This window comes from Cynocephalus volans, chromosome 9, assembly GCF_027409185.1.
Source record: "Cynocephalus volans isolate mCynVol1 chromosome 9, mCynVol1.pri, whole genome shotgun sequence".
Lineage (NCBI taxonomy): Eukaryota > Metazoa > Chordata > Mammalia > Dermoptera > Cynocephalidae > Cynocephalus > Cynocephalus volans.
Window position 1 is genome coordinate 35,797,689 of NC_084468.1, and position 10,686 is coordinate 35,808,374.

Consider the following 10,686-nt stretch of genomic DNA (forward strand, 5'->3'; position numbering starts at 1 on the left):
GGGATCCGAACCTGTGACTTTGGTGTTACCAGCTCCATGCTCTCCCAAGTGAGCTAACCAGCCAGCCCCTACAGACATAATTTTAAATGCACATAAGCAAAGAGAAGAAAATGAGAATCACTTACAATCCCAGGACCCGACACAGGAATCATACTGTAAATACTACTTTGAAATCTGCTTTCCCCCATTTAGCTTAGGAAGCCTTTTTCTGTGACAGTTAATAGATTTATACATTGCTATATTAAAGGATCTCAGTCATAGGAATAAACTAGTTTAATACAAGAACCACCTATTCTTATATATATTTTTTGTCATTGTAAACAACATAGAAAAGAATATGTTTCTAGCTAAACTTTCATGTCAAAATTCACGGAGGAGGGGGGCTGGCCCGTGGCTCACTGGGGAGAGTGCGGTGCTGAATACACCAAGGCCACGGGTTCAGATCCCTATATAGGGATGGCCAATTAGCTCACTGGGTGAGCGTGGTGCTGACAACACCAAGCCAAGGGTTAAGATCCCCTTACCGGTCATCTTAAAATAAAAATAAAATAAAATAAAAAAAATTCACAGAGGAGTGAGAGTATCCTGGCTGCCACCACTTCCTCCCTTCCTTCTCATTTGGAAGGGACGACCTTGTCATATGGCCACAGCTCCCTTGGCTCTCCTGAGATCTCTCTGGCTTGTCAGCAGGCACCCCAGTGGGAAATACCCCACTCCTCATGGGTCTCACAGACCTGTCTGTCTCTCACCTTCAGCGTTTCCTGTGTTGGCCAATGGCTTCCTCCTGGGCCCCCAGGCCTATGGCCTCAGGTTCATCTCATTTCAGGCCTGTGTGTCAGTTCTACCTCACGGATTTTGCTGGGGTTCCTCTCCTCCTTTCTAGTCTCATAGCGTCTGCTCTAGATAAAGCCGTCTTTGTTCCCAATCTCTTGTATTACTATGGGAGCCTCCAAACTTGCCTCTCTGGTCTTCCCCCTTGTGATCCAGCCTAACCTGCCACAGGAACGAGTTTTTTAAAGCCTGGCTTTGTCCCCCATTCTGTACTCTTTCAGCCCACCTGCGCTGCTTACCATCCTCTTCCATGCAGGTTTTTACCTTCATTGGTCATGTTTTTCTCTTTCATCTCTGCATATCTTGAACTCAGTCATTTTAAGGGCCATGTTCTAATATCATGGCCTCTGCAAAGCCTTCCTTGATTCTTGTCAGCTGCAAGTGGCACTTTTTTCAGTTGTCAGCAATTTATTTTTTCCTCTCTTAGACACTTGCTGAGATTTATATCTGTATTAACATTAGGCTCTAAGTTTCTTGAGGGCAGGGACTGGTGTCTTATTTAACTTAGCCTCATTGGATAGCACAAAGTCTAGTGAATGTCATATTTAAGCTAAAAGAGAGTGGATTGCTAACAGTTTACGTGCAAGAGACCCAGGGATGTTAATTGGCTGTGGGGTCAACTGGAGCTAATGGTACTCTGCAAACACTGACATGCCTGCAGCAATCTCGGATGTATTAAAGTACAGGCTCATCTTCCAATCCCCCTCCACTGCCACTTTCTACTCTCCACCAAGCATCCTACGGCACAGCCTCCCTGAACTACTTCCTACTCCCCCAAACCAAACATGTACCTTCATGCCCCCGGTCCTTTGCACATGCTCGCCCCCCCACCCACCTCCACCCCCAAGGCCTTTCTTCTCCTTTCATTGTCAAAATCTTCTTTATCCTACAGACCAGATGTCATCTTTTAAATTCAGGGTTCCCTAATCACCACTGCTTTCTCCCATCTCCTGAGAGTTAGTTACTTCCTCTTCTAGGTGTTTATAGTGCTAGTTCATATCATCATCATCATCACAGCAGGTACTGATTGCTAGTCCCTGTTTTGTTCCAGGCACTGTTTTAGGTTCATGACATATACTAGCTCATAATAATTTTACAACAACCCTTCAAGAAATAATAATATGGTAAATACTTCTACAGTACTCTGTGCCAGGCATCATTCAATGTGCCTTACATGTTCTACTCATTTAATCCTATGCAACAACCTTGTAAGGTAGGTACTGTTGTTACTGCCTAGTTACAATTGAGAAAGAGAGGCTTAGAGCAGTTAAATAACTTTCATGAGATCACATTGCCAGGAGTTAGTGGGGCTCGGAGGCAACATGGTTCCAGAATTCATGCTCTTAATCATTACGCTATGCTGCCTGTATTGTCAAAAGAACTGAAGCTCACAGAGGTTAATTGGCCCAAGGTCACACAATAATTGGCAGATGTTGGGGCCAGATCCCAGCCTGCCTGACCCCAGGTCCATGCTTTCCTTCTTACTCTGAACTGCCTCTCTTTATAGCAGGGGTTGACAAATTTTTCCTGTAAAAGGCCAGAAGGGGTATATTTTAGACTTTGTGGGCCATAAAGTCTCTGTTGCAACTTTGCGTTGTAGCAAGAAAGCAGCCATAGACAATATGTAAATGAATGAACATGACCACGTTCCAATAAAATGCTATTTATAGACACTGAAATAGGAATTTCATATAATTTTCATGTGAAAAAATATTTCATGAAATATGTTTCTTCTTTTGATTTTTTCAACCATTAAAAAAGTGTAAAAACCATTCTTAATTCATGGACCATATAAAAATAGGTAGTGGGCTGGATCTGGCCCATGGGTGGGCCATAGTTTGACAACCTTGCTCCTTAGCATCATGATATCATAGAATGATCAGACATGCATGATCTCCCTCTTTGCTCTCTCCTTCCTCAAACAATTCAAATACACATACCTGACTAAGAAAACACGAGCCCTTCTGTAAATGAGATTCACATTCTCTAGAAAGAAGTTCAGAGACCATGTGGCTGTACTTGAGCATGCCCCTTGGGGGTTGTATTCTCACCTCCAAGCAGTTTTTCAGAGAATTCCTTCCAACTACTTTGCAAGAAGTTCCGGTAAATGCATTGTTCTACTACTTTAGTTTTGAGGTTCTACTGTCCCTTGAGGGTATTCTGGGCAGTGGCCTGGCTATATTTGACTCTGCACTTGGACCAGGCTGAGAACTCTAGACCTGAGCTGACAATCCGATGAATGTGCTCTGGAAGCAGAAGGGGCCAGTATGGGCAGGGTGGCTGGTACAGAGCAGTGGAAGGGAGTCTACTTGGTCTGGGGGTCAGAGAAGCAGGGCTCAGGTTCAGAGAGGCTTCGAAGCTTAGGATACTGAGATAACGGGATATCTTGGGGATTGGTGATGTTTTGTTTTAATTCAACTGTAAAGGGGCTAAATATGCTTTAGATATAGGAATGTAAATATTGCTTAGACTCTTGACTCTGGGAACATATATTAAAAGTTGTAAATCAGCATCTTGCAAACAAATTTTCAGAACAAAACCTGTTTGGAACAGAGGTGATCTGTGTATAAAAATAAACTAACTTAAAAATGAATTTTTTTTTTGATTTTGAGGAGGAATTTAATGATTATTTGTAGCAATTAGCAACATACTAGGGGAAATTATTAAAGTAGGATTGAGATTAGTGAAATGAACTCTTCCTTATGATAAAACTTTAGATAAAATACTACTTGAAAAGATGTTCACTTCGAAAGGCAGTAACCTTTATATGAAAAAATACTTTTTATTGAAGTTTAATCTTCATATAGAAAAGCGACACACTGCAGATACATAGCCGGATGAATTTTCACAAACTGGACATACCTGTGGAACCAGTATGCAGATCAAGAAACGGCACACGTCTTTTAAAATAAAAAGAACTGATTTATTTGTAGAAAGAGAATAGGAGTAGGGTCTTGGTTGGAAGCGGAGGCTAAGAAAGTGTCTTGTAGCTGGGTTTGCTTAGGGAGCATAATTTTATTTGAGATGCCTTGGGGAGGGCTGATGGGAATTACGGGGTGTGGGTGACATGAGGAGCTGCCAGTGCTTGGAGTCAGAGTTTATTTGGGTCCAACTTTACCTCTGCTGTGTGACTGTAGGCAAGATTCTCAACCTCCTGAAGTCTTTGTAGCTGTGACACAGTGATCTCCATGAACACAGTAATTCTTGTTCCACATAGGGGGCCCTTAGGACCTGTTACAGTGCCTGTCACACAGGACGGCCTAAAAATTTTTTCAATGAACAAAACAACTTGTGAATAATCTATGAAAGTACTTAGAACAGTACCTGAATGATGCTCAATAAATGTAAAAAAAGTCACAGAATAACCCATTGACCCAGTAATATATATTTGATAATATGTCCCCCAAGAAAATCATCCACGTAAAAGTAACATATATGTATACATACACATATAATATTATATATATACATTGACATATACATACATATGTAGTTAATTATATAATACTGGAACTAAGTCAAAGACTGTGCTAACAATGAAGAATAGTTGTGCAATTATGAATTCTTGAAACAATGGAAATCTATCTAAAACCTGGCAAGTGTATAGATTATGTTGAAATAAAAAAAATTTTAAATCTGAATAATGTTTAGAAGATATTTACAATTGTATACTTGTTAGAGAATAAAAATTGAGTAAGAATTTGGAGTAATAAAGTTTAGAGATGGTTATGCTTTTTTTCTATTAAGTTGCTTAACATTTTCTGAATTGTTCCCATTTTACCCCCAAGAAAAATAAATGAAAATGAAGCACCCAGCCTTGCTTGCCAGTTGGGGATCTCCCCATGGGTTCACCTGTCCTAAGCAAGGCCTGCTCTGGCTGTGATGTCCCTGCTAGGCTGTGGAGGAGTCGCTTGTGGAGGGTGCTGGCCAGAGTTGAGCATAATGACTTCTTGGTCATCTAAATGTGACAGATTCATGGCAGAATCAATTTCCTTAATGAGCGAATTGGCTGGCTGCTGCCAGTGCAGGTCCTTTGTCCAAAGCTGTTTGAGGAAGATGCCATTTAGGTGTATGCTCTGAATTGACAGGCCATCCCTGGCCGATGGCTGCCATGGTTCGTATTTCTGAAAAAAGACAGCTGAGGATTTCATCAGCATTTTGAAATAAGACACCCCCACCAAAGCCCATCTAATCCAAACCCTGAAATAATAATAATTATTATTCACCTTAGTTTTATATTATGCTGTATCATTCTAAAGGAGCTTTCTCACAAAGCAAGCAAGAGACAATTTCCAAATGTACAAAGGATTGTAAAAGTACAAGCACAAACTATTGCCATATTGTTTTCATTTCCACCTGATCCTTACAAGCTCCCTGTGAAAAAGATAGGGCAGATCTTATTTCAGTTTTACAAATGAGGGATAAGCACACGAAGACCAACCGTTCCAGAGTGTGATGATTGCTATGTCGGATGCGCATGGAGGGTGTTATGGGAACACAGCAGGGGGCACCTGACCCAGCGGGGGCAGGGGAGTGGTGGTGGTCCAGGAAGACTTTCAAGAGGGGGTGGAAGTCAGGGGCTGAGTGAAGGGCAAGTCTTTCTGGGCAGATAGAGCAGCAGGAGGGTGTCTGTGGAAGGGGTCCTAGAGAAGGGTGGGTGTCTGTAATACCCATTAGAATTGAGGCTGAAGTCAAATTAGGGTTTCCTACTGGACAGCCCTCAGTTCTCCCGAAGAGGAATTGGATTAGGACTCTGCCTTCCCTAAGCCCTCTTTTCTGTCTGCCTTGGCTCCTTTGCCAGAGTAAGGCCCAGTATGAAGCCTCCCTTTCCACCTCGGTTTTCCACCTCGGTCTTTCTGTGTGTGAACCATGCAGGCCTGTTGAAGGCGCCCTTTCTGTGAAAACGGTGGAAAGAGGAGACAGGGCAAGAGCAGTCGAGTTATTGAGACCCACCTGAGAGATTCTGGGATTAGGATTCGTCAATTCCAGTTTGATTCAAGCTCTGAGAGGAACTCAGTGTCATCAAGACGCTATCTGAAGACACTCGTGGTAACTCTTCCAAAGGGAAAGACATACCCTTGGGGTACCCCTGCCAGTTAGCCACTTGTGAAATACCACTGAAAACCCACTTTTATTTTTCTCCTAGAAGCCCTTTTAGGGAGAATTTCTCTCTTTAGGAGAAATTCCACTGAAATCAAGCCCATCAATCTTACACACTACAGTGTGACCCACATCGGCTCTGTGGTGACATGTGTGATGCACTCTGAAGACTATCTGTCATGTCTATATAGGGTAGTGCTCTAGCCTGGACTGGAGCACCGCCCCTCCTCCTCCTCCAGCTCCATATTTAGCCATCTGCTGGAGGCTGCGCCTGTCGGCAAGGTTGTCATCCATCTGTATGGCTGCAGAATAACGCGGTGCTTTATGTGCTTTATGTTCTCGTATTCTCTGTGACAGGTGATAAAGGTTTCCCCTTTGGCTTCAGTTTTAATAGAACCAGTTTTAATAGAACTTTCAGTTTGGGAAACTGAGGCCCCGAGAGCTGACTTGATGTCAGAACTGGCTGGTGTATGAAGGCCACTTGATTGAACAGAGAGCCCTTTTCTCCAATCTGACTCTTTGGAGCTCTCTGGGTGGCAAAGCTCAGACAGGAATTTCATTGTTCACTATCATAGTTTTATTTTTATGCTACAAGAAGAAATCTCTCTCTCTCTCCTTTTTTTTTTTTTTTTTTTTTTTTGGCAGCAGGGTGGTATGGCGATCCGATCCCTTTTCTTGTGTGGTCATGGACGGGTATAATATACATAGAACACCCCTTTGCTGGAGAAATCTCATTAGTGCTACTTCAGATTCATCACTTTTAATTGATAATTATTTATCATCATATTTAGTTGTTAATAAGGATGGCTTATTGTGTGTTTACTATGTATATGTATATACTATGTTTTTATTATGTGCTATGCTAAGGATTTTATACATCTAGGAACACTTAATACTCTCAAAAACCCTGTAACCCTGTGATGTAGATATTATTACATTGATTTTACAAACTGAGGCTTAGGGGACTTAAGAAACTCTTCTACAGCCATCACACAAATAGTCAGTTGGGCAGACGGGATTCAATTCCAGGTCCACCTGACTTTAAAGCCCATGCTTTTAACAATTATGGCTCATTGACTTCCTTTTGGAGATATTCACTCAGGAAATTTGGCTTTAGTTCAATCAATTTATTAGAAAAATTTCATTTAAATAACCAAAGGCCTGACACATGCACATTTTTCCTAATTCTGGTCCTGCTACATTGAGGTCAAAATAAAACTTCGAAAGGTCGTAAGAGGTCTTGGCTCTGGACTAAGTCACAAATATATATACTTAAGTTGTCCCTAGGTCTAAGGAGCTAAAGTCTAACTAAGCCCCTATGGAGCCCCTTCCTCAAAGGTCTGGTGACAAATAGGTGTCTAGGACTGTGCATGAGAGTGATCCAGCTTGAATCATCAGGTAAAGTCCAGCTGAACATAGGACATTCAATAATTGGTATTTTAAATAAATAGTGAAAATAGATAACATGTTGGCTCCCCGTAGTTTCCATGTGCCAGGTTCTGTGCTAAGCTAGACTCTGTACATCCTGAATGCTTACAATCATTGCATGAAGAAAGTGCCCTCTTATTCTCATTTTTATGAGGAAACCAAGACTCAGAGAGGTTAAGTAACTTGGCCCAGGCCACCCAGCTTATGTGTGTTTTAAAAAAAGAATATGTGAAAATCACGTGATTTATTTATTTGACTAACTCATTTTCAAAGGCTATTATGTATAATTAAACAGAGACTGGGTTGACAAGGATAAAAATGTCTTGGAAGGCAACATTAAGATTTAGAGGAGTGATTTTTAAAAATTATGTCTTGAGCAGACCTGCAGGTCTGCTTTATATTGCTTTATATGTGACATGCCAGGAAGATTGCCAACAGGGAAGGAATAAGCCCAGATTGCATTAATAATCTTTACTATGAATTTTGGTCTGAAAGACATTTCCTTCATCTGAAGCTGGGCTGGCTTTGTGATAATGTGCTGCATAGATGGGACATGGTCTCCAGAGTTAAGCTCATTGCCTGGAGCTCCCTCAACTACAATGAATGAGAATTTACTTGGCCCTTTCATGAAATTTAGATTCTGACATATTTATGCAGTCCTGTTTAAGTGACATGCACCAAATATGGTTGCTTTCAAGCAAGTTATTTTGTTTAACCAGAGGCCTAGCAGAGTTTCTGATACACAGGTGGCCATCCAAAAATGTTGAAAGAAATAAATAACTTAAGCCTCACAACATCTCTGAAAAGTGGTTCCTAAATTTATCAGAGTCTTGCAGATGTGTAAGCGGAGGCTTGAAGTTGAAGCAACATGCTCAAAGCCATGCTGTTGTGTAGGTAGTGGAGCCTGATTTCAGATGCAGAAAACTCCAAGGCCAGTCTATTAGAACTGTAGCCAGTTTTTGGAAAAACTTCAAGGGATAAACCACAGCAAATTTTTAGAGTTCTGGTGATTTCTTTTCTCCTACCTCAACACGAATTCTCAAATTCTCACATAAACCAGAGACTGGGTGATTAATCAGTAATTGCTGGGAAAGGCACATAGTACCTGTTGCTCATTACATTTCTCTTTCTTGCAGGTTCCAAAGTGTCTGGAATCCATTAGAATCTGAAGCCACGGAGAGCACTCTCAGCAGCCTTCCCCTCTTTTTGGAACAGAAACCCACAGAGAGTTGTTTGAAACCGTCTCATTCACACACCAGGTTGCTATTGAGGTCTTTTTCATGTTGCAATCAGAGCAGTTGCTTGTGTTTTTATCACTAGGCTGATTTTAGAGATAACATCACCTTCTGCTTCTTGACCAGGAGGCATTGTGTGTACATGTGTTGGGGGATGACAGAGCTTTGCTGGGGGGAAGAGTGGGGTGGGACAATTGGGGTGGGACGGCCACACTGAGACAAGCCCCACATTTAATCAGCTCACCAATGAGGAAGCTCTCCATCATTAAAAAAGTAAAAAAGAAAGACTCAATTTTCCCCCCTTCTCTTTCTGTTCCAGTTGAAGGCTAGGCTTTGGAGGTTTTCAGAGTTAATGGTGTGCCTCCCTTGGATGGACAGTGAGGACTAACTTTCCACAGATTGCTGTTGGAGGACCTGAGAACACAAACCCTTCTGGTCTGCATTCCCCTCACTGAATGGCGTTTGCAGCAGCAGCACACTGAGGGATCTTTTCCTTGGGATTCTGGACTTGGGAGTAGGATAACCAGGCTGGGAAGATGCTCAGTTCCATCAAGTGCGTGTTGGTGGGTGACTCTGCTGTGGGGAAAACCTCTCTGTTGGTGCGCTTTACCTCGGAGACCTTCCCGGAGGCCTACAAGCCCACGGTGTATGAGAACACGGGCGTGGATGTCTTCATGGACGGCATCCAGATCAGCCTGGGCCTCTGGGACACTGCCGGCAATGACGCCTTCAGAAGCATTCGCCCCTTGTCCTACCAGCAGGCAGATGTGGTGCTGATGTGCTACTCTGTGGCCAACCATAACTCCTTCCTGAACTTGAAGAACAAGTGGATTGGTGAGATCCGGAGCAACTTGCCCTGTACCCCCGTGCTGGTGGTGGCCACCCAGACTGACCAGCGGGAGATGGGGCCCCACAGGGCCTCCTGCATCAATGCCATCGAAGGGAAGAGACTGGCCCAGGATGTGAGAGCCAAGGGCTACCTGGAGTGCTCAGCCCTTAGCAACCGGGGGGTACAGCAGGTATTTGAGTGTGCCGTCCGAACTGCCGTCAACCAGGCCAGGAGACGAAACAGAAGGAGGCTCTTCTCCATTAATGAATGCAAGATCTTCTAAAACCAAGAGACTTCACCCAGCTCTCATGTACGCACCCCAAAGACTAAAGGGAAGAGAGAGAGCATGCATGCTGGAAAGGGTTGGTGCTCTTTCTGGGTACATCCAGAGCAGAGTTTCCTTTTGGATACAGTTATTGATGAGACTTGGCCATTGGATGTCTTTACTAACTACATTCTACAAACGAACACCTTGCCCAGTCCAGTTACAAAATCCTTTGGGAAGCTGTCGTGACTATTCCATCTTCGATTAAAAGACTAAAATGGTCTCTGTAATTTTGGACGATTAAGTGAATTTTCTAAAGAATGCCATATTTAAAGATACATTTTATTTAAATAGTAACAAAATTTATAGCTCCTGTATATAATTAGTTTTCACACTTGGAAAGTCTTTCCTACAAAATTGCAAACACAAACTGCTGTATGAGTGAAATAACCTTATGGAGCTCTACCTTATGATTGTAGTGTTATTATATTTGCCTGAATTACTAATTTTGTTGAAACCACTTGCCTGCTGGATTTTACTAGGTAGTCAAATTTTAAAACAACATAAACTGATCCTTGCAATTCATTTTCCAACCTACTCGTTATTCAGAGTTGTATATAAAATACCATCTCGTAACATATTTTAATACTGCCTAATGATTTTAAAGTTATCACTATATTTCTCTGAAGTATTAAAAAATATTTATGTACGATATTACTGTTCACTCAAAGAACTCCAGTTAGACTCTAAGTATTCCTTTCTCGTTCTCCAAGACAGGTGGAAGGAAAACCTTTCAGGTAGAGAATCAGACTACTCCAAGGGCTAGCAGTAGAACTAGGAGCAGAAGCAAGGAGGTCTCACTTTCATTTCAGGAACTGCGAGCACTGCGCTTTACCTGCTTCTTCTGATACAGTGATTTCTACCTGGTTGCAGGTCTTGGGAAAGAGAGCAGGCTCGAAGTTCTGTGTGATGGTAAATTTGACAAATTTGTTTTCATT

The 10,686-nt window shown here is 42.2% G+C and overlaps 1 protein-coding gene across 1 annotated transcript; it reads left to right on the forward strand.

Annotated features, from left to right (window-relative positions):
* The first annotated feature begins 9,130 nt into the window (after positions 1–9,130).
* RHOH (ras homolog family member H) lies at positions 9,131–9,706 on the forward strand. The gene has a single exon (XM_063108735.1). It carries the CDS (start codon positions 9,131–9,133, stop codon positions 9,704–9,706), a length of 576 nt encoding a protein of 191 aa, XP_062964805.1.
* The last annotated feature ends 980 nt before the right edge of the window (positions 9,707–10,686 follow it).